This window comes from Macrosteles quadrilineatus, unplaced genomic scaffold (assembly GCF_028750875.1).
Source record: "Macrosteles quadrilineatus isolate MER2022 unplaced genomic scaffold, UCM_ALF_1.0 Scaffold_1__1_contigs__length_201487025, whole genome shotgun sequence".
Classification (NCBI taxonomy): domain Eukaryota; kingdom Metazoa; phylum Arthropoda; class Insecta; order Hemiptera; family Cicadellidae; genus Macrosteles; species Macrosteles quadrilineatus.
In genome coordinates this window covers 46,055,849-46,081,351 of record NW_026542594.1, presented here as the reverse complement: position 1 = coordinate 46,081,351, position 25,503 = coordinate 46,055,849, and the positions used below count along the sequence as shown (strand labels likewise).

At 35.1% G+C, this 25,503-nt stretch overlaps 1 protein-coding gene across 2 annotated transcripts in view; it reads left to right on the top strand.

Moving 5' to 3' along the window:
* The window catches only part of LOC128982900 (kinase suppressor of Ras 2), a 149,311-nt gene extending 136,434 nt beyond the window's left edge, over nt 1-12,877 (top strand). For both annotated transcript variants that reach the window (XM_054401958.1, XM_054401957.1), the window contains exons 16-17: nt 10,937-11,066; nt 12,508-12,877. In XM_054401958.1, the coding sequence (XP_054257933.1) occupies nt 10,937-11,066; nt 12,508-12,660 (283 nt within the window). In that variant the 3' untranslated portion in view covers nt 12,661-12,877. The remainder of the gene's footprint in view (nt 1-10,936; nt 11,067-12,507) is intronic.
* Nucleotides 12,878-25,503: the final 12,626 nt, after the last annotated feature.

Sequence of the window (25,503 nt, the reverse complement as noted above, 5' to 3'; positions counted from 1 at the left end):
GCTGAAAATGTAGTTAAAGACGTAGATAGTAGAAAGTCATCACGAAGAGTAAATCCTCCCAAAAGACTTGACTTATAAGTGAAGAAGGGAGATGACATATGACTATAAAGTCATATAGTTGTTAATTATTATCATATTGTTTTTGTAAACAAACTTATTGTAAACAAACTAACTTGTAGTTCATAAAATGGAATTCTTCATCTAAAGATTTAGTTTTATTTTAAAACAAGAAACAGATAATTTTCAAATAAATTAATTCATTGTAATTTGTGTTGTTAATCTTTTTTGAAACCCCATCTAACTTAAGAAAAAAAATTTTACTGATGATAACTTTCATATAATTATAAAACATTTAGGCCTAACCTCTTTGTTGACTTACTTGCTGATGCCGAATACTAGTTAAGTATTAAGTAACAATTTTTCAGACTTATTTTTAGAATGATTTTGGAGAAGCCTATCTTGTTTTGGCTAGGGTTACAGTAGTAAAAGATGTCTCACACTGCTTACATCAAGACAAAAAACAAAACCTCTCATCATTTGCAATGTAAAAACAAAAAATTATAAAACAATTTAAGCAATATTTACATGCAAAGAATTTATTGAATAAGAACGCCTTCGTAAAGGAAACGCAACAGCAACGCGCTCCTGTATTGCGGGTATTGCATTGACTTTCTGCAGGCGTTTTTCGTATATGGATACTGACTCCCTCATGAATCAAATCGTTTTTTGACCACCACTGAATCAAATCGAATTGAAATTTCGATGCATTTTTTATGCATCGCACACCCCTAATAAAAGGGATGGCAATGCTTAATATTTTTATCTTTTGTTCTATGCCCACACAATCTAACATAAATTATTAAGTGAATAATAATCATGTGTGATATCTCAGGTATTAAAATGCCTCCCAATTTTTCATTAACCCACCACATTACTGTCATTATAAGAAGGAACTCCAATAATACTAATGTGAAACTTAAATCCACCCAAGCTGTGCAACGGAACTAGACTGACAATTAAAAAAATGACACCAAACTTGATCGAAGCAACAATCATCAGTGGTAAGTTTAATGGAGAAATAGTCTTAATCCCTAGAATACCGGTGATTTCATCCGAATAACCCTTTGAATTCAAGCGACTACAATTTCCTTTGCGTCTTGCTTTCGCAATCACCATTATAAGGCAAAAAGGCGATCCCTGACTATCACCGGTTTAAATTTAGAAAATGCATGGTTTTCACACTTGGTGGTAGGTGCGCCTAAAAACTTATATATTTACACACCTAATGAAAAACAAAAAAACATTGTTTATCCACCGGCAATTATTGGTGGTAGGTGCGCCTAAAAACTTATATATTTACACACCTAATGAAAAACAAAAATCATTGTTTATCCACCGGCAATTAGGGTAAAATAAAAATTATATTTTTGTTTTTGGTACGGTATACATTTTTATTATTTATCGTAAAGAACTAATTACCATTTAAAATAACAGTTGTTAGCGAAGCATCGCGCGCCAGGTAACTGCTAGTATAAAAAGCAGATGTTTACTTTCACCAACTTTTTTGTAGGTTTCAATATTCTGTATTAGTCATGATTTGAAATAGTGCCACACTGTTTCCACAGAAACAACGTTTAAATTCTCCTCTATTAAATATTTAAACATAAATACCCCCGCCGCAGCAAACCTGCAGATGTTTAGATTAAGATATCACATTTATTCCCTTTAAATAGAATTAGTTTAATAAGTACTGTACTTAGGTTTGCTGCAACAGGGAGGGTAAAAGTGTTTTTTTTTATGTTATTAGTTAGTTAAGTAATAAATAAATGTGTTTTCCAAATTTGATCAAAATATGTTCATAAACTACAGTACTACAGTACAACCTACTACAGTACTGCAGTACTGCAGTATTCATACTACAGTAGAACCTTGCTAATCTGTCACCTATGGGACCGGGAGCATGGTCGGAACAGCAAAAAGGTCGGATTATCAGAAGAACGCGTTTATTGACATAAAAACGTAATAAAACTGTGTTTTGAACAGACCACGGATACCTGATAACCACTGTTAATCCAGCATGACATAAAACAGTTATTTCCAACTCATAAACTAAATGGACGTTAATGTAATAATTTGCATATTACATCATAAAAATACAATTAGTAGGCTATTGCGCAATCATGATAATTATGTTATGTCATTACCCTTGGTTCAGTAATAAGAACTGTAACGTTTAAAATCACAGCTTTTTCAAACTTTTACTCAAACAAACATTGTGCAGCAAAATAAAGAACAGAACATTAGAAAGTCTAGTAAGTTACAGTCATAGGCCGCTGCTACGCTGTTTCAGGACAGAAGAATGTCGATAAAAACATTACATATCGCATAAAAAAAGTATAAAATAATATTAGCCTACTTATAATATAACAACAGTCGTAAAATACACCAATAAAGATAACAATGACATACAAACATCGCTTATTCTTTCTCTTTGTTCTTCTATTCTTTCTTAAGATTCTCTTCATCCACCCATTCAACAAGTTGCCATGATTACCAAATACCCAATCACAAAATGTTGTGACATAGCAAGCGCAGAGCAGAGAGATGTGTCGTGTGTAGGTCTAAGGAGCAGACGATTGTCAGTGCAAACGGATAGCTTGACCTTGAAGATTTGAACGGCATTCCATTGTTTTGCTTCCATTTTATTTTTGTCAAATGAACTGTGATTTTGCAAACAAAATAATGTGGGAGCCTACTTAATATTAATAATGGGCAGACATGGTTAAAAATACAACGAATTTCAACACATTAGACTAAAGAAAAAAACAATTTATAAAGTTTTCTGGGTATTTTTCTTGGACAATGAGGTTATGTTAGCGGAAGCCTATTGTGTTGGGGGCACGGTCGGACCCAGCGAGGAGTCGGACCATCAGAGGTCGGATTAGCTCTACTGTACAACAGTTTACTTATTTACCATAAAAATAACATCGAGAATTCTAAATTAAAAACTTGTTTGGATTTTGTCTGTAACTATTAGGCGCCTTGATATTTAGGTTGAGACTTAAAGGTTTAGAAATACACATTATATTGTTTCAACACGATGAATTGACCTTTTATTTCCAAGCATCCGATCAGCAAAAAAATAGGATACTAGCTACTAAATAAGTCTATTATTTTTTCAAATAATAATATTAGGGGTCTTAGGTTGGGGCCAGACATTTTTCATTTCATTCCGGTTGAGTCGGGCATCAGATCAAAATCACCAAGTTTTAGAAATAATTAATTTAAAATCGTATATTGATTATCGATATACTATAATCGGTTTATACAAAATCTGTTATCGCGGCCGAATCGTAAACGTCTTCTAAGGTCACAGAAAAATCGTAGACATCTGCCCCGGAGGGATCGTGAACATTATGCGCGATTACAGAGACGTCATGTTCGTCTTCAGTGATCGCGATGAAATTGTGAATGTCTCCTATGCTGCGGAGAAATATTTAACAACTTGCACAAGAGCCATTGCGGTGAAATCATGAACGTCTCATGTGGCCGTGGAGGAATAGTTAACATGTTGCGCGATAGCGGAGACATCATCTTTGTCTCCTACGATCACGGCGGAATTGTGAACGTCTCATGTGACCGTGAAGGAATAGTTAACATCTTGCGCGATCGCGGAGACATCATCTTTGTCTCCTACGATCACGGTGGAATTGTGAACGTCTCATGTGACCGTGAAGGAATAGTTAACATCTTGCGCGATCGTGGAGACATCATCTTTGTCTCCTACGATCACGGCGGAATTGTGAACGTCTCATGTGACCGTGAAGGAATAGTTAACATCTTGCGCGATCGCGGAGATATCATCTTTGTCTCCTACGATCACGGCGGAATTGTGAACATCTCATGTGACCGTGAAGGAATAGTTAACATCTTGCGCGATCGCGGAGACATCATCAAATAAAATTAGCTTTATTCACTTTATAAATTTAACATACCTACATGAATAGTGTCAAAGCATACTAAATTGGTTATACAATTTAATCTAAAAGAAATTCATTTTTGATTTAGATTAAATTGGTTAAATACCTACAATTTAATCTAAAAGAAATTCATTTTTGATTTAGAAACTCGTCTATACTCTAAGGAGCCGGATTAATTAAGAATGATTTTAATTTCTTCAAAAAATTGGGTTTGTTTTTCTGATCTTCTTTTATCTTATTTGTATGAAAGAGAACAACATTTCTCTTGTTTGTATTTAGTGTTAAATTTTTGTTTGTTAAGAATTGTTCAATATTTTTGAGCTCCAATTCAGTAGACGTTTTAATCTCAGCAATTGAATTACCCGAAGTTTTAAGATTGATATCATCATCATATATACTCAACTTTGATTTGTTCACGTAGTTCTAGAAATATCTGACAGATATCATCGGCATGCATTCTCCCGGTATCTATGTACCCGGTATTCACAGCTGTATAATGTTTAGTTGCCTAACCTGCATATTACGTAATTGTTTGTTGACGTTTTGTTGTGAGTTGGCAGCTGTTGTTGCTATGCGGTAACTTGCAAGTCGTCTGTTCTGTTCTGTGTTTGTTTATATCCTAGAAAAATTACCCTTAAGAACTTACGTGATTCTGAAGTAGATGGTTTTCTATTGGAAAGTGGAAGTGAAAGTGATTTGGACAGTGACAGCAATGAAAGTACTGACGAAATAATTGCAAAACCTAAGGATCATTATTTTACTTTTGATGATTTGTTTGTGCCGTCGCCGAATGAGAGTGAAGATGACGAGATTGTACTACCATCGGATAGTGAAGACAGGGAAGGTAATTTTAGTATATCTTGTATGCCTAGCCCATTTGACAATTTGCCAGAATTGCCTACTACTGTGGATTATGATTTTCCAGAGTCTATTGAGTTTCCTGTTGAGGTTAGAAACAGCCCAACTCCAATGGAGGTTGATAGTAGGCCTATGCCTGATCCAGATTTTGTTGTTAGGACTAGTACCTCGAGTACAGTTATTGATTTAGTTGACAGGTCTATTACCTCGAACACCAGTATGAATTTGAACACTAAAAAAAATGTAGGCCGAAAGAGACTAAATAAGCAAAAGAAACCTACTAAAAAAGTAGTAAACACCAAGAAAAGTAAAAATACAAGTAAAACAGCTACAAAAAATAAATCTAAACCAAAAAAGTTTGTTGATAGTGACTCTGGCCTTGGTTAGATGAGCCTAATGAACCCAAACAGATTAGATTTCGTGGGGTGCCTGGTGTAAATTCACATACACTGTGTGGACTAGGAAATAATCCTAGTGAGTTAGATTGTTTTCTTGAATTTTTGGGCAATGAGTTTTGGGAGACAATATGCACTGAAACCAATGACTACGCAAGAAAAACACTAAATGACCCTAGAAGGAAAAAACTAAAATCAGATGACAAATGGAATGAAGTAACAGTTGATGAGTTGAAAGCGTACTTTGATTTACTGTATATATAAACATGGGCCAAGTAAAAAAACCAGACCTAAAGAAATACGAAAAATTATAGAAACAAAGATTTATACAGAGACTATGTCCTTTGAAAGATTTAAATCAATATCTAGATTCTTACACTTCCATGATGAAGAATTTGAAGCTACTGATGGGTCCGACAAGCTAGTAAAGATTAGGCCTATCATAAGATATCTGGAAACAAAGTTCCTACACACTGTCGTTTCCTACACAAAACCTTGCGCTTGATGAAAGTCTTCTAAAATTGAGAGCACGGCTAAGTATAATACAGTTTAACCAACAAAAAGGGCTAGGTTTGGGGTCAAAGTATACAAAGTCTGCGAATCATCATCAGGTTATTGTTTTGTCTTCAAAATATATGTCGGTGATGACAAAAAGGATGACCTTTTGGCAAGCGAATCGGTAGTATTGGATCTTATGGAACCATTTTTTGGAATTGGCCATACCGTTTACTTAGATAATTGGTACTCGTCGCATCTTTTGTACACCAAGCTGATTGACAAAGATATTCATGCAGTAGGCACAGCCATTATTGATAGGAAGTGTATGCCTCGCATCTTCAAAGAGACCCAGTTGGAAGTAGGGGAGGAGCTAACAATAATAATTAATACTCTACTATGCATACAGATATTGATATGACAGTCTCAAAAGTTGTAAGAATAGGTGAGCAACAAGTGGAAGTAAAGAAACCACAATGTGTTATTGTAAAGAAAAAGAAGAAAATACTCTGACCTATATATTTAAACATAAATATATTCAAATATATACTACTCTCTTTGCAATGTTCTCAAATGACTTTTATGATTGTTTCTTTAAAAATCTTGGTTGCCCCTGAGTTGGAAGAACAAAGTGAAAAAAATAGACAACAGAGCGTTGGCAATGGAAGCTTGGTGTTAATAAAAATTTGAGTGGGCCCTGTAGAATAAAATTATTCCCAGAGATCCTTAGGGGACGTCCCTGATACTGTCTGAAGTTTTTCCAGAGCTGAAAACAATCTTAAATATACACTGACTCTACTTTGCGCACTACCACACTAATTTTAGTGTTGCACCTCAATGTGAATCTTTTGTAGTGGCTTCTTACTTACTATAGTTACCAAAATCTATTGAATGAAATTGTATAATACCAAGAGTGAAATACCAAGGTTATTGACAATTCTGAAAATATATAACAATTCGGTTTATTGTACAAAACTTTTATCAACAGAACAAGATACAATTTTTTCCTACAATGTCTTTAAACTGTAATGAATTGAACAAATGTTTCAAAACATTGGTGTTATTGTTCAGAACTTGAGTGCAATGGCCATTGATACATTTAACAAAAAATGTGGAAACAACCCTTTGGTAAGAGAAGTATTTGACGCGGTTACAATTTGAATACTACAATGATAGTGAGTGTGAAATTTAATTTAATATTGAGATGACCAGTACTCATTAATCCTTCTCGTTGGCCAATGAATGTAAAGTGAAGATCGTGTCTCATAGTCCAACTTGGTTACACAGTATAACTGTTTGTAACGCAGTAAAACATGGTTAAAGATTATTTATTATTAATAGCTACAGAGTACTATGGCGGTTCATCTATCGTAAAACACACACGACCTCATTTAACATTGTCGCATCTCTTCAAACCTGCCGTCTACCTCAACTTTCAATTAAAAAAACTATTTTCCCGAATTTAAACAACAATGGCTCTTAGTAAATATATTTGATCGAATAGTGCAACAAACGTGAAAATAGTGAGTTTACAAATAATTATATGACAATAATATTCTTTGTAAGTTACGTTAAAATACTCTACAAAACCCTGCTCACTTATTTAAATCTTAAAGTATAATAATACCACAATCTACGATTTAATACTGATTGAATAGCTAAAAATGGATATAGAAATAATTTACCAAAATATCAAATCTGGAGACATGTGCTTATGTAACAGGAAATTACAAAGTACAACATGAAAAATAATTGCATGTGCATTATTTTATTATGTGCACTGAAAAGATTATAAATAAGACAATAATTAACATATATTACTTACAGTTTGGACGTCCGACACAAAAACAAAAAGGGGGGAGGGAGGAACTACAGAATTAGGTGAGCTTTTTATGAAAAAGCGCGAATGAATTGTTTGATCGACGAGTTCGTGAAATTTTCAATGGCGGTTTGTGCTAGCTGGTAAAGAAATTTTGCGACTTTCCCTTCTCAAAACTGATTTTACTTTCACTTCGCGCGGCAATTATATCCCTGCGGGATATAGGCTTTACAATTTAATGAAAATATAAATTTGTCCAGCTAACACCGCGAATGGAATTGATTTGCACGACCTGGTGTAAAGTTCACCTACAACCTTGGAGAAGACAGGAAACACAACTGGCAGTAAGACAATAATTAACATATATTACTTACACTTTGGACGTCCGACACAAAAACAAAAAGGGGGGAGGGAGGAACTACGGAATTAGGTGAGCTTTTTTACGAAAAAACGCGAATGAATTGTTAGATCGAAGAGTTTGTGAAATTTTCAATGGCGGTTTGTGCCAGCTGGTAAAGAAATTTTGCGACTTTTTCCTTCTCAAAACTGATTTTACTTTCACTTTGCGCGGCAATTATATCCCTGCGGGATATAGGCTTTGCGATTTAATTAAAATAGAAATTTGTCCAGCTAACACCGCGAATGGAATTGATTTGCACCATCCGGTGTAAAGCTCACCTACAACCTTGGATAAGACAGGAAACCTGGCAGTGACCGCTCCCCGGCTGGAGGTTCATCCCTACCACTCGTAGTGCATGTGCATTGTGGGTATTGTCGTCGATTGTCTAATCAGCTGACTAGGTCTTCGCGTCTACTCATATTTGTTGTATATCACAACAAATTCAGTACAAAATTCCCCCTAGCAGAAAAAAATTATCCGCGCGGCCGACAGGACAAATCGACGTATCATTCCACCTCGGAACATTTTTGCCCCCAGCCAAGAGATCACAACAATAAACACATAACACAATAAACAACAATTTCAATTTACAACGGCAACAACAATATAAACAATGGCAACAATGGTTTTAGAAAACAATGGTAGCAACAATAGTGAAGATTGATTTTCATTGGAGTGCAATGGTCTTTTTGAACAAAAGCCAGTGTTCATGTGTCCTCACGTCATCACAAAGGCTCAATTAGGACCTTTGTTATTCACATGCTACATAAAAGACATGCCAAAATTACATAATAATTATAGCTTATGTCTTTATGCTGATGACGCTAATCTTAAAATAAATGGGCACTCTATTGAGGAGGTTGAGTTGTCATCATTTTCAAACCTGGCTCTTTTAGATCAGTTTTTCCAAAATAATAGTTTAGTACTAAACTCTGCTAAAACAAATTTCATTGAATTCAAAACTTATCAAAATAATAAAAATATGCTGTCACCTACCATCATTCTAAATTAAACTGAATTAGAGAAGGTGTATGAATCTAAATTTTTAGGGTTAACTATAGACAGCAACTTGTCTTGGAACAGCCATAAGTAGCCTATATTAGTCACGGGGAATTTCATGCTTTTTAGCCGGGAAAACTGGGAAAAATGTATGAATTTTTGTTTCTAGATTCTGCTGACAACCCTGTAAATATATTTTTTTTCAAACTCTACAAAATGGTTTGGAAAGAAATTGCAAAATTTTAAGTATTTATGGTGAAAATGGGAAAAACAAATTTTTACCCCATAAACCTCCGTTCCCATAGTCCGATCGTGCTGGTTTGCAAACCCGTTTGAATAATTGTAGGTTTACACGTTTATACCAAATTTCATCAAAATCGGATCATTTTTGCTCGAGTTATCGTGCTAACAGACACATACCTATGTATATATATGAATTTGAATGGATGTTGTTTTTGGCATCTAGGGACTTCAAAACTAATCGGTCCCAGGTCTTACGATGAGTACTACGGTAATAGCTTATTCCCTATACAGCAGATTCCCTCTTATCTGGATACCTTTTAACCGGACTACACTCGGCGGAAATAACTTCTCTTTAACCGGACAACTTTTATCAGCACATTGGTTTAACCGGACTAGATCGGCAGGAAGTGGGTGGTACTGAAACGACTGTTCTCGTGGGAAAGATTTGAGACCAGTGATCACATGTCTAAATACAATGCTATCCGAAATTTAAGTCGAATATCACAGTAAACGGTCTGTTTTAACGAGTTTTTGGGTACGTCGGTGTAACCGGAAAATCCGTAATCCGGACTGGCCTCAGTCCTGAGGAGTCCGGATAGGAGGGAGTATACTGTATGGGAAATTCGCTAAAATGGGGTAAGGAATGTATAAATATTAGTGGATATAGAGAATGTGGGGCTTTTTTATTAAATCATGTATATTAGTGTATTGCCAAACATTAAAAATAATTTACTTTGCTTTTATTCACTCCCACATCTCCTTTGGCATAATTTTATATGGTGCAACCTCTCATGAAAATTTGGAACAAATATTATTATATCAAAAAGAAGCACTTCGTATCATGTTAAACATTCAAGATTGGAGAACCTCAATTAAAGAACAATTTTCAAAACTTGGTATTCTTACTGTTTTTGCCCAATATATCTTTGATTTGATCTTGTTTGTAAAGAATAATTTACCAAAATTTGAGACCTTGGGTTCATGCCACAGCTATGGGACAAGGCACAGACACAAAATCAGTTTTTCAAATCACAACTTAAAATTCTTTGAAAATAAACCGTCATATGCTGGGATTAAATTTTATAACCATCTACCAGATAATATTTTACAAATAACAGACAAAAATAAATTTAAAAAACAGCTAAAAACTTTTATGTTATCCAAGCCCATTTATTCCCTAGATGAATTTTTTTGGTTGAATGTGTTGTAAATTGTAAGTTATAAGATTTGTATTTTTGTTTAGCCTTTTTATATAAGTTATGGTTAGTTCTAACAATATAATTTAATTGTATAACGCCATTCTGGTGCAACATGTTGTACTGCTGAATAAAGATTATATGACTATGACTATGACTATGACTATTATTATTGTACTTTAGTGCTGTTTAAAATACATTTGTAATGTAGATTAGATAGATTTATAGGCTGTTTAGTTTGATAGCAACCATAGACAAATAGAATAAATATAGACTGTCAAAGGAAGGTTCCGGCACACACCGCTGCAGGGGTGGAGCGCAGGAGCCGTATGTGACCAGCAGACACTGCAGCGGTGTGCGCCGTAACTACACGGCAAACCTAGTGGTGGACGCCAGAACTTATGCTAACCGCAACACAGCTGACGGTCTATATTTATTCTATTTCATTTGTCTATGTAGCAACGCACCCTAGTCTTTTAATAAGCTAATTTAAATTATAAAGTACCACAGTATTATTTAAGCAGACTTGAGTGATTTGAATATTTTTTCAGGACTGTTTGGTATGAACTACTATGTGGGGAATGGCCATTCAAAGGCCAACCACCAGAAACTATCATTTGGCAGGTGGGGAAAGGAGTCAAACAACCCCTAGCTAACCTACAGGCCTCAAGGGATGTTAAGGTAAGGACCATTACTAGATATGATAAAGGGTTGACTGTAGACTGAAGTAAAGTATTATATATTCTTACTATGTGAAACTCGTTGAAATCGACGGTTAGGGGCCTCCTAGTTTATATGGTCGTGTGGCTTCATTGGCAACAAATAATGCAAATGAAATAGCAATGCGGCATTTCCTCTTACAGCCAAAATATCGTGTTACTTTCAATAATGTTACCAACCCATTGCGCCACGGTCCGTAATATTGGCCACTGCAAATAATTTGTCAAGATAGGTACCATTTTAGGCAAGGTTTTTTTGTTTGGATGTTATTAGACACGATAACAGCACACTGAACTTCTTCTGCAGATGAATAACTGTTGGAGAAATATAAGCCGAAGCATAAATGTCACAATGCGAGTTTGAGCATTTTGTAGCTATATGAGGAAGTTGAATAGTATTTTTTAGGCTGCTGCTTAGTGCACTTTAAGAATATATTTTTTAGAGATAAATTTAATTGTTTTTGTTGCTGAATAGCGCTAGTAAACATCCACAACCCTTTTTTCGTTAGTCTATTAACATTCAAAGGCTATCTAAGAATTCAAGAAAATAACATTGCAAATACTTCCTTTGGACAATTCAGTACGGTAACTCTCAATAAATGTGTGTTGTTTAAAATACAATTTAAAAATTAACAGCTGTTTCATTAAAAAGTATTATCCACATGGCCAAAATGTAAACAAATCTGTGGAGGGATCTTTTAAAGGCTTCTGGGACGGAGCCCTAAGGGAATTTACTTCGTTTTTCTTTTGATAACTCATCTACAGACCAAGCCCTTTCTTTGGACATCCCTACCAAGTTTCTACGCCCAGTCATTTTCTTAAATTAGTGGAGACAAAGTTTCCAATTAAATATTTAGATTCCCCCATGTTAATCTTATGGGAGAAACCCCAACTTTGATGGAATATCCAGCCCGAACTAATAAAGATTTCAAAGAAATAAAAACACTTGGCAAAACTACAGATCAGGGACATTCTTTTGACACTTTAATCATCAAAATCGGTCCAAAAATGAGGGAGGAGTTCTGTTCACAAAAATCTGCTTAGCGTATTATATATATAGAAAGATTGTAATCAAAACCTGTTTAGATTACTTTTTTAATTGAATTAGCCAAAGTAAATGTATACTGTAGAGTGCAGTCAGAAGTTGGATTGTTTTTCAGTTCCCAAAACCCCTGCCATTATCGCTGTAGGCTTATAATAGATTCTGCCCTGATGTAGATTCTTCATACCTATTAGTTTTAGCACGATTAAATGTATGCTGTTACCTCTTAACTCCCCCCCCCCCTTAGCTGTAGCAACACTTGAGATAACTTCCTCAATCACAGCTTCACTGCAACTGTCTGTGTGTGCAATATAAATGTTCATGAAAAGAAGATTTTATTTTGACACATATTTGTATATAGGACATCCTGATGCTGTGCTGGTCTTATCAGCCTAATGAGAGGCCAGATTTCATCAGACTGCTCAAAACATTGGAGAAGCTACCAAAGAAGCGTCTGGCTAGAAGTCCATCACACCCCATCCACCTCTCACGCTCAGCTGAATCTGTCTTCTGAGTACACACACACATTGTATGGTCATTTAAATGCTCTGTATTGATGAGAACTTTTATGAAGAAATTGTTTTTTCACATATAAAAAAGTAACCGATTGGTCTGGACTGCACACATTTTTTTAAACTTATAATTTATGGGTGATGGAAAAAAACTCTTTTTACTCACCCTTTAAAATATGTTTAGGCCTTATATTGTTTCGATTAAATTCAATTTATTCACGCCATACAAACACAATGACAAAGGGCATTTACCTGCCTAAAGTGTTGGGCAATCATCATAGTGTTCAGTATCAAACATAATGCGATTGTGGTCTATTCTTGCGTTTGAATTTGAAAGAATCTCTTGGATAAAAAATTAAAAAAAAGGAAAAGCCCTCACAATTTTTCTTCTAAAACTGAATTAAGTGACTATTTGTTACATTTTGTTTGATTATTTCTTAGATCCATATTTTATGTTGCTGTCATATTAATATACCACCCACAACCCAAAGTGTGTAGTAGAAGTGAGTGTTTTGCAAACCAGTATTGCAGTGGGAAAAGTGCAGGGGGCCTCAATCCCACACTAATAGTAGGTTGCCTATAAGAAATACTGTTAAAACGTTAAAAACTTCCTAGTTCAGCAGTCCTAACTAAATCAGACTTCTGACATTTTTTTTAAGTGCACCATATTAATCCTGTTGTATTTGTAAATTGTGATGTTGGTATATGATGGCAATGTCTTTTCATTGCTTTCTTTTATCCAGAAACTTTGCAAAAATCAACAACAAGACTAGTAAGCACATGAAGGTGAATTTGATTTTTAAAAGTTGTTCTGTTTTGTATGTTAGTATAAAAGTTTAGCTCTGCCATCTCATACTGTACAAAATAAGTGCAATGCAATGTTAGTAGCACGAGCGTACACTTCATATGTACGTTCGCAAAGTAACATGAAATTAGTCTAGACTTACAAAGAATGATCTCCTCCCAATTGTTACCACATTGTAACCACTCAATGGTAAAACTTTAAGCTTTAATTTTTATATATGATTAGTTTTATGTCTGTAAATAAATATAAATATTTAAATAACATATATGGTTGCCTTCTGATTACTCTGTTGGACTTCTTATTGTTAGGGAGACGGTTTGCTCGTGTCTTGCTTGTTATCGGATTTTATAGTAACAGATATTGGTTCAGTTTAATACTGTCTAGTTAAACCACAAGTGGTGAACAGGATTTAATATTCAGGTCGGGACTTCATTATGAAAGCGTATGAAATGCTTACAAAATTCTCAAGTTCATAAGCTAAATCTTATCAAAACCTTAATAAAAAACATCAAACTTTATTTTAAAGAATAAATTTGAAATATAAAGACAAGAAGTGTAATAAATTATTCTATGGAATATATATATTTTTTTTTTTTCAGCATTACTATATCCCGTCTTGAAAGAATCTTCATATAGTTTAAATCCTGCCTGAAAAGGATGGACAATTTTCTTGAATATTTCCAACCTTGTCGGTTTTAGCGAATTTCCCTATAGGGAAGTAGCTATTACCATAGGTGGCACAGTAAGACCTAGACCCGGGACCGATTTACTTTTTCATTTTGATGTCCCCAGAGGCTATATATATATATATACGTCTGTGAACGCGATAACTTGAGTAATTTTTGTCCGATTTTGATGAAACTTGGTTTAAAGGTGTAAAGCGGGATAAACTTGAATGAGTTCGAGAACTAGCATGATCGGACCATGGGAACAAGGCTTTACATTTTATGGGGTAAAAATTGGTTTTTCTTGCTTTTGACCCTCAAAACACAAAATTTCCCAATTTCTCTTTAGACCTTTTTAAAGAGCTTAAAAAACAAATAATTTAGTATATAAAAGTATTTTTGTTCGATTATTGGTAACGGAGAAAATAAAGAAAATTGTAATTTTGAAATTCCCATGTTATTCTTATGGAGAATATTTTCCAGGGTGTCTACCAGTCGGGAATTCCGGGAAATTCGGGAAAAAGTCGGGGATTTTGAAAGGTCGGGAAAAGTCGTGAAAAAGTCTTGAATTTCGTCCGAAAGTCGGGAATAATCTAACCTTTCAAAATTAGGGATGAACGGGTCCCAAAACTTTAAAAAAATGTTCTGGATCTTATATTCCTTATCATTGGGACGGGATTACATTTGAAGGGTGGGGGATGAAACGAAAATGCATCGGAATTCCAATTCGATCAGTGATGATCAAAATAACGATTTGAATCATGGGAATTCAGTGTCCATAATATACGTTTTTGAACCAGCATCCATACGTTATGGAATCAGTATCTATATACGGTATTGAATCAGTATCCATATACGTTATTGAATCATTATCCAAATAACTTTTTGAATCAGTGTCTATACGTCATTGAATCAGTATCCATATACGTAGTTGACTGTTACATTGATACTGTTACTTTGACTATCAGTATCCATATATAACTTATTGACATTATTGAAATGATTGACATTAGTTATATAAGCTATTCATTGAGATGAGACATTGCTTAGCCATACAAGTTATTACCATCCAAGTACATGGCATACACTGAGACATTGCTTAGCCATACAGGTTATTGCCATGCAAGTACATGGCATACACTGAGACATTGCTTAGCCATACAAGTTATTACCATCCAAGTACATGGTATACACTGAGACATTGCTTAGCCATACAGGTTATTGCCATCCAAGTACATGGCATACACTGAGACATTGCTTAGCCATACAAGCTATTACCATCCAAGTACATGGCATACACTGAGACATTGCTTAGCCATACAAGTTATTACCATCCAAGTACATGGCATACACTGAGACATTGCTTAGCCATACAAGTTATTACCATCCAAGTACATGGCATACACTGAGACATTGCTTAGCCATACAAGTTATTACCATCCAAGTACATGGCATACACTGAGACATTGCTTAGCCATACAAGTTATTACCATCCAAGTACATGGTATACACTGAGACATTGCTTAGCCATACAGGTTATTGCCATCCAAGTACATGGCATACACTGAGACATTGCTTAGCCATACAGGTTATTGCCATCCAAGTACATGGCATACACTGAGACTGCTTAGCCATACAGGTTATTGCCATCCAAGTACATGGCATACACTGAGACATTGCTTAGCCATACAAGTTATTACCATCCAAGTACATGGCATACACTGAGACATTGCTTAGCCATACAAGTTATTACCATCCAAGTACATGGTATACACTGAGACATTGCTTAGCCATACAGGTTATTGCCATCCAAGTACATGGCATACACTGAGACATTGCTTAGCCATACAGGTTATTGCCATCCAAGTACATGGCATACACTGAGACTGCTTAGCCATACAGGTTATTGCCATCCAAGTACATGGCATACACTGAGACATTGCTTCGCCATACAAGAAGTTATGTATACCTTGTAGTTTTGATTCTATCCTCTTATTTTATCAATGTAAACCAATTGAAAGATTCAGTATTTAAATCTTACAAAGGTTTTTATTTGTTTACACCCAAACATATTTTTATTTATAAAATGAATAAAATAAAATAGGTACCGTAACATACTTAACAACATGATGCTGCAAGTAAAAATTATGAAATAGGCAAGAAGCTCACTGATATTTCCAGAAATACTGGTTCTTCTAATGTATGATTGAAAACAGATATTTCACTCCACTGAGAAGTATGAATAGAAAAATTCCATGTTGCTTCGAATCCAGTTACATCAACATTTTTTTTTAAATCGAATCGTTGCTTTGAGTTGAAATGTTTTGCTGCTTCACACACCCCTACATTTAATACGGGATTTTCTTGGCATGTGATACGTTTCGATCGTCAGTGATTTCGCTGGGTCGTAAGTGACAACATATGTTGACGAAGGTACCGTGACCGCGAGACGGAAAAATGTGTAGTAACATGGAGAATGGACCGAGTTTTTGGTCGGGATTTATATAAAAATGGTAATGAAAAGTCGGGAAAAAGTCGGGAATTCCATTTGAGAAATCTGGTAGACACCCTGTTTTCAAATGTTGAAGTTTGCTTGTTTATGGCTGTATTTTGATTTATTTTATACTAAGCTATCAATACTTTACTAAAAACGCACTTTATTAGTTTCCTTGTAGCAGCAAACCTAGGTACTCGTTAAACCTTATGTTATTTAAATATATTTAATTGAAAATTAATTCAGACGAATGGAAATTCGCTTAGTCGGCAGGTTTGCTGCGGCGGGGGTATTTACTTATTTTTTTGTTATGTACCCATATGATCCTTTTTTGGCCAATGTTTTAAAAATAGCCTATTTAATTTTAACTCGTTCATAAACACTTTTAGAAATGCTACATAATATAATTGATTTGTTACGTATTTAATTGTTGATTGTATGTTTTGTATATTGCCTGCTAATGTTTATGATAAGACTGTCTTCAGCATTCCATGTGTGTAGCTCTGTTGACCAACATTCCACTCATCTTGCTGCTCCAGTGCTATATGTATAAAACTATGTAAAAATATAATAGATACCAGTTTGTGCAGCACTGTACGAGCGGACTCGAGCTACACCTCACATTCCAAAGTGTCATTGTTTAGTGTGCACTTATTCGTACCTGATATGTTTATATAAATATCCATTTTTCAGTTTTGCCATGAAATATTGCTTATTTGTGTAACAGCTTTGATATTTTTAATCTAGAGTTAAATAAAAAATTAAAAAAACTATAATAATAGTGAAAATTGCCGACCATTTTCAAGCTAGTTAACAGTACCCAAGTAAAATTGTCAATCAAGTAACACTTCCTACCCGTTCATATATTTCTTCAGAAATAGACTATTTAAAACACTTTTTTTTTCTCTTTACGCTTGAGTGATTTTAACTATACAGTTATGTTTTTAGGAAATAAATATATATGATGGAGAGGACACAGCTAACTCACCTGATGAAAGGTTGCAGACGAGTCATAGAACACATAAAATATATATACCCACACAAAATAATTGATATTTCACCTCTTTCAGCAGCTTCTTCAGAAGTAGGCCTAGATGGCAGCTACAAAAACAAAAGTTGTAAATAAAATGTCACAGTTTAAACTCAAAATGTCTGACAGGTTGTCCAACTGACACAACACAAAACACTTAATACAGGCACATTGCAATATTGATTTACATATAACTAGAGGACCCATGCTACTCCGCAGCATTGAAATAGATATCATATCCGAGAAATAATTTAAATTTATGGTGTTTGATTGAGTAATATAGTATCTTGAACTTAACTGATTCAAACGATCAATAGCTTAAATTTAAGCTACTGATGATAATACTGAAAAATAATTTACCGATTATTTTGAGTCCAAAACATATAAAAAAGCATAAACAATACTGGACCTATTGATATTTATCATAGAAAAACTTTGTAAAAAATCATTTTTATGTTGGTTTTTCACCTTGCATCTGCTTGAAACTCGTCTGATTTTAATAACTTGAAAGTCTGTATTTCACTGAAGGTTCTTAGACCAAAATATATAGTCTTATATAATTAACTGGTGAAATATATCTTAAATTGAAGCAAGAATTCTAAAAAAAATCAAATTTATGTTTTTTGGTCGAGTAATACAGTGGATAAATTAATATATCCCGATGCTTGATATTAAATCTGTGCGTGCATACCATCAATTTCAGACCTCAATCATGAAAATCAGTCGGGTAGAAGAGACAAACAAACTCAGAAAAGAAAAACCAAATTTTTCAAATATATAAGATATGTATATATTGAAAAGCAAATTGTTTTTTTTTTTCATGAAAATATATACTTAAGAGTTAGCTATGAGGGTGAGGAAAAAAGGATAATACAGTGGAACCCCTCATATCCGGCCACCATGGGATAAAGTTCCTGGCCCGAGGCCCAATAACGATTTACCCCATAATTGAAGCCATCAGAAAAATTGGAATTGTTTAATTGTAGGGTCGGAGAAGTATACTGCAATGAATTCCTTGGTAATGAATGGTAACATAAAAAAATTGCATAGTATAATCTAAGCTGTTCCTCAAATTATGACAGTAGTTTAACTGCTGATATATTTTATGGTAACTAGTGGCGTAGAAATGGGTGAGGGATATGTCCCCCCTTAGAGATGTAATAGGTGAAAAATCCTTTTTGTATTTTTATGTTTTTTAAATTCTGTTACTGATACATTTTTTTAATAAGATATGTCATCTTTTTAATTTTACCTCTATTATATAAGCTTATTTTCCGTAAGTATACTTTCAATATAGATAACTGGTACCAGATAAACGGCAATGCTGGTGGCGGTACGATATTTCCATGCCAAATCATTGAACTGTTAACAGCCTGCCTAAAAACCCCTCCTCCTTCACCCATACTATGCTTGATCTGACCTTCATCCTTCATTAGACCTAGAGTCAGTTGTCTGGTTCTGGTGTTAGTTGTGTGCGTGTGTTTGTTACTTTGCTATAAATCAACTTTCAATGTCTTATACTGCATTGACATTTTTAAACAATTACTAGGCTATACAGAGTTAGCTGTTTTTATAAATATTAAACTAGTAACAGAAAAAAACCCAGAATACACAAACAAATAAAAAGCTAAAAAATGCAGTTTATATCAATTTTAGGTGATAAGGTTCAAGCAGCGACCAAAGAACTTTAGGAATGTTCCGATATTTGGATTGTTTTCATTTTTTTACTCCCTCGTTCTTGTTTGCGACTCTGGATATGTGTGTCTATGTGTTATTGCAGTCAAAGTTATTCCTCTCCTCCATATCTTGTAGAGTCCGTGAGAGAAAAGTAGGCCTAAACCTCTGAGGTAATCAACGACCGTCTAATGCCTAATGCGTACATTTCAGAGCACAATCTTCCATATCGTCTAAAATTGTTAGGTCTTAGCAGGCGTGATAATGCAACAATTAAGTTAAGTGATTTAATTACTTGCCTTTGGAATAAAATTTAAAAAATATAGTTTAAGTTAACATTTTTATAAAAATATACAGTGATCAAGGATTGAAAAACATAAAGTTAAATTTTACCATATAACTAAAGAGTCTTTGTAGTTTGTAAATAAATGTCTACTAATAGTATGGTCTACCTACAACCGAACCAAAAAACTTGAATTCATAAAGAAAATAAATTTTCCTACAACTTTATTGCTTAATATTAGTACCAGTTTTCTTTTTCTAAATGCTTGATAAAAATAGTGTTTAGAGAAGTTAATTTTTCAAAATTTCCTCCTGGGGGTATTCCATACCCCTTTGGTATCCCCCCCTTGACCGGTCTATCTACGCCACTGATTGTAACAATAAATACCTGAACATGTTTTAGCAAAGTTGGAAATTTTTTAAGCAATCATGCATGATCATTTGTGTGTAATAATTCAAATATTGATTGCTGATTGTATGGTGATTGATTTCTTTAAATTATCCCTCAACACATAAGTTTTAAAACTTTATGTTATTGTTATTATTATTAGGCTAGAGATACACACACCTCTTTAATCGATTGTTATTATGACTTGTATAACTAATTGCAACTTATGATCCTATCTATCATGGATATGATGTGTTAGTCATGACAAACCTTACCAACAATTCCAGGAAAGATTATAAATCTGTATTCTAAATATTTGTCCTCAACTCTCATGTCACTTTTTTACCAGTTCATTCAATTCAAATACGACTTATGATTGTCGGATGTAAATGTACAGTTAATATTCAGAGTTAAGACCTGGATGACTCTCTAAGTTAAACTTATTTATTTGTATGTACATATTTAAGTATTGTTGAAAATTAAACAATGAACATTTAACTCGCATATTTCTTTTACCCTTGTAATGTGTTGTTGTACCCAATTAATTAACCAAAATACCAAATTCACAAGGAAAACCCAACTAATATAAAAGATATGTGACTAACTGTTAGTATGGAAATGTGTTGCAGAAGTCAACAGTGCCGGAAGGTCAAATAATTTATTCTTGTACCATTAGACCAAAAAACAATATATTTTACTGTAGCATTACTTTACTTTAATACTTTTCTTTGAAATGGCGACCATACAAAGTAGGTTAGGTCAACAGTACCACTTGGTCAACAAGTACAGTCAGACCCATCAATCTCTATTACAGTACTACAACTGGATCGCTCGCTGTGTGCTGGGTTTTCAGTCTGGCCGCTCGGCGCTCCCCCCACCACCTAACGTCTGAGCTGTCTCTTACTCATTACGCCTTATGGTGTTTCCGTGTTTGCGCTCACAAAATATGCTATATCTCTGTTCATAGTGGCTAATTATCAAGTTATTTACACAGTTGTAATCTGCATGAAATTGTGGAGATTATAATGTATGTTTTATATCAAAACTAGGGGGTGGCGGAATTGTACCCCCTGCAGGTTAGTGACGCCACGATGATGTCTCATTTTCTCGACCAAAACGGCGTGTACGGGCTGGAATTGTACCCCCCTCATAAAACTTTGATATTGTTATGCACGAGTGGTTTGTAACCCCTGGAATTGTAACCCCTCAGAATTCACTTTTATTTGGCCAGTGTACGGGGTGGAATTGTACCCCCCGGCAGTCTAGCTCTTCTTATAGGACCGGAATTGTACCCCCTGGTGACCGCAGAAGAAGATGTAGGGCCCGGAATTGTACCCCCCCCCCCCCCCATTTCATCCAGGAGCTTGTCTATTATGATTAGGCCTACCAAGTAAAATCAAAACAATAGTTATGTTGGATATTAGAGGGGAATCACACGAAAGTGAACTGAACCAAGTTACCCAACACCTAATGAATTGCTTGGTGCGAAAGGATATTCTAAGAAACTGCATATTAAGGCCATTCCGAGTGCGAGAGGCCTAACAGTTTTTTTTGTACGTTATTCATTAATATTTTCTTAACCTTCCCAAGTAGGCTACTAACTGTTCATGGGTTAGCTTAAATTCACAAAGGTTAAAACTTTGACAAACCGTGAAATACTTTGTACCAGATACCTACAACTAAATTTTACAACAGGTATTTTGTCCACCTTTGCCAGTAATAGCTGTTCATAATTTGTTACCGAATGAACAAGAATGCATATTATGTTTGAATGAACAAAAATGAAATACATTAACTTATTTTCACGGTCATATTAAATTACGTTGAAAAGAGTGACGTGAATAAATAACCATTCCATTCTTATAGCTTAGTTATTGTATACAAACTAGTTTAGCTTAGTTATTACGCCTATGTGCAGTAATCAAAAGGTAAGTATTTCAAATTTATATAACTAAGCCGAAATTTGCTGCTATATTATATTTTATTATTAAAACTAATCATATATACTAGTACAATCAGTAATAACATTTTGTGCAATCAATCAGTGTCATGGTAAGAAAAAAATCTTGAATGTGTCATATTATTTAACCAATTTAGTGAATTTCGACGCCATTTTCGCCAACATCCTACACTTTTATTCCAAATATTATATTGTACTAGGTGAAACCCGTCGAAATCGACGGTTACTTTCAAGGCTTACGTTAATTCATCTAACTGCGATAAATTGGGTGAAATATACATATTTTGAGCATTTAGCATTGTTTAAAGAGTAATAAGTGTAAAAACAATAATGATATTAAATGCGTTATTTGCCAAATTTGGTTGATCATTCAATGAATAAAATATTTCCTATACTGTACGTCATTGGAGTTATTATTAGTATTTTATATGGTATCTCTTGCAAACAATTTAAATTCACTTGAGTCAATATGGTGAAATTGTGTCACACTATCTGAATAAACACGTTGAGGAATTCCAAAACGTGAAAATGTGGTTTTGCAAACCCGAATCACATCTGAAGCCCTCATTCGATGCATTTCCTCGACTTCAAAGTATCTTGAGTAGTGATCCACGATAACCATATACCACTTGTCTTCATGTTTGAACAAGTCAACAGACACATTTTGCCACGGGTAATACGGGACAGTTCTCGGAATCAACGGTTCACTGTGATTAGTTGAGTTCTGAATACACACCGGACACGATTTGATTTTCCTTTCTATTTCTTGAGAAATTCCAGGCCACCACATGGTTCCCAAAGCACGTTTCCTTGTTTTTGTGATTCCCAAGTGTCCACTGTGAAGCCTCTCGAGCATTTCCGCTCGTAGTTCCTGAGGTATTATCATCCGAGTTCCTCGAAGCAATAACCCATCAATACAACTTAAGTTACAAATTCTGGACGAATGGCCTGTAAAATCAAGTTTACCTAATGAGATTCAAGGGTACTTTAACGTGAAAGACGTCACCATAAAAACATTAGTATTGGCGAGTTCACGTTTTTGGCGTTCTAGCTCCTCGTGTTGGCGCAAGGTATTAATTGCTTTCTCCAGAGTCAATTGAGAGTCCAGCTGTAGTCTATTACTTAGAGCCTCATCTTTCATACCAATAATGAGGACCAGAAGCACCATCTCATCGTTCAGTTCACCCCATGCACACGTTTTTGCAAAACAATGCAAATCTGTTATGAATTTTTCAGATGGATCACTCCCTTGCTTGTGTCTCAGAAACTTGTTCTCTCATAAATTATATTTCGTCTTGGCACAAAGTATTCATCAAAAGCCCGAAGAGCCTCGTCGCATAAGTATTCGGTTTTGGTGAAAACGAATCGAAAATATCTTCACTCCTACTACCCATTGTAAACAAAAGTACATCGATTTGCCGAGCGTCGGAAGTGATATCCAGACCGCACCCCCGTCTGTACCTTTGAAAGCGATTCCTCCAGGAATGCCACTCATTCGGAGTAAAAGAGAAGGTTTCTGGAGTTGGTAACGTCAGATTTATCATCGGAGTAGGAGTACACATTACTGCATTATTTTCTCGGGTCCGTGAAGTTAGCCCCCCCCCCCATAAAATCACTAACAATAAAACTAGTATTAATGGTTAGTGCTTCGTTAGTGCTGGTTAGTGCTTCAACTCCCATCGTTAGTGCTCTTACGGTACAGGAGCTATGACCAAATGTGGGGGGGGGCCAACTTCACGGAAGTTAGCCCCCCCCCCCCCCAGTAGTAATATGTGAGCACTAACTTTCAAAACTGTACCAACGGTTAGTGCTGGTTAGTGCTTCAACTCCCATCGTTAGTGCTCTTACGGTTCAGAAGCTATAACCGAAAAACTGTGGGTGGGGTCAACTTCACGGAAGTTAGCCCCCCCCCCCCAGTAGTAATATGTGAGCACTAACTTTCAAAACTGTACCAACGGTTAGTGCTTCGTTAGTGCTGGTTAGTGCTTCAACTCCCATCGTTAGTGCTCTTACGGTACAGGAGCTATGACCAAAAAACTGTGGGTGGGGCCAACTTCACGGAATAATATGTGAGCACTAACTTTCAAAACTGTACCAACGGTTAGTGCTTCGTTAGTGCTGGTTAGTGCTTCGACTCCCATCGTTAGTGCGCTTACGGTTCAGGAGCTATAAATTAAAAAAGCACTTCTACTTGATACCTTTATAATATTTAAGAAGTTATGTTTATTTTTATCCACTAAGGATATAACTTACTTGATGCTTTGCTTATCAACTAAAGCTAGCCTATTATATTTTTAGATACTGTGCACACATAATTTATTTTAGTCCCACCCCATTTCTATTAGGTCATTGACACCAGTTTCAATGGTAGCTCCCATCCATATTAAATTTTTACTAAGGTTGGAGCGGGGAGGGGGGAGGAGAGCCAGATTATAGTTGTTTGCAATAGCAACAGTTAACATCAACCTACAACACTAGTGCTGCAGTGGAGAATCTTGGCAAATTTTGAGGGATTTCCCTTGACTCCGCTCAGATCGCAGCACCTTCATGGTCATATGTTTTCACTTCTCTCTTGAAGCAAAGAAATAATTTGTTGAATAAGTGCTTAACTGGTTCGTTAAGTACAGTACATTGAATATAAGATAGATCAAACATATATAACAAAGGTTTAATTAAATACACTAATCCAATCTCTAGTTTGGTGGAGCTGGCTTTAAATCGCCTCGTGAATATGGCCTCGGAACTAGGGATTCATTACAACTCCTGGACATTCAGTAACCAGCACTAGACATTGATACCATTTTGAAAGTTAGTAGGCTACTGTATATATTTTTACTGGGGTTGGCTAACTTCCGTGAAGTTGGCCCCAACCACAGAGTTTTGGTCATAGCTCCTGTACCGTAAGAGCACTAACGATGGGAGTTGAAGCACTAACCAGCACTAACCATTAATACTAGTTTTATTGTTAGTGCTTTTATGGGGGGGGGGGGCTAACTTCACGGACCTTATTTTCTCGGTTTGTCTGTCCCAATGCAAAACCTAGTGACTCACCTTCAATCTTTCTAGAATCCCTTTCTGACATGTAGTTGAATTCACTTTGGGCATCGGTCTCCTCAATGTCCTCATACCTTTGCCTACGAGTATTTCGTTTTTCTCTGCCCTTAATTGACATTATGCGTGGTTTTAGACTTTGTTCGATAAAAAAATCCACTAAGCTGCCACCATGTTCTATTTCTTATACAAGAAATATTATTCACACATCTTATCTTGCTTCAACAAACTCTATTTCCAAACTAAACCAATGTTTACAAAAACATGTTTACAAAAATCATCTGACAACAAAACATATTTAAACACAAATAAATCATATGATAAAAAGAACAGACTTAATACAACAGTAAGAAAAATTATAAGTTTTTTAAAAATATTTTACTATTTTCTTGGTTTTGGTGCCATTTTACGCCAACATCCTACACTTCTATTTCTATTAATATATTTTATTATTAAAAGTAATTGTATATACTAGTACAATCAGTAATTGAGCGAA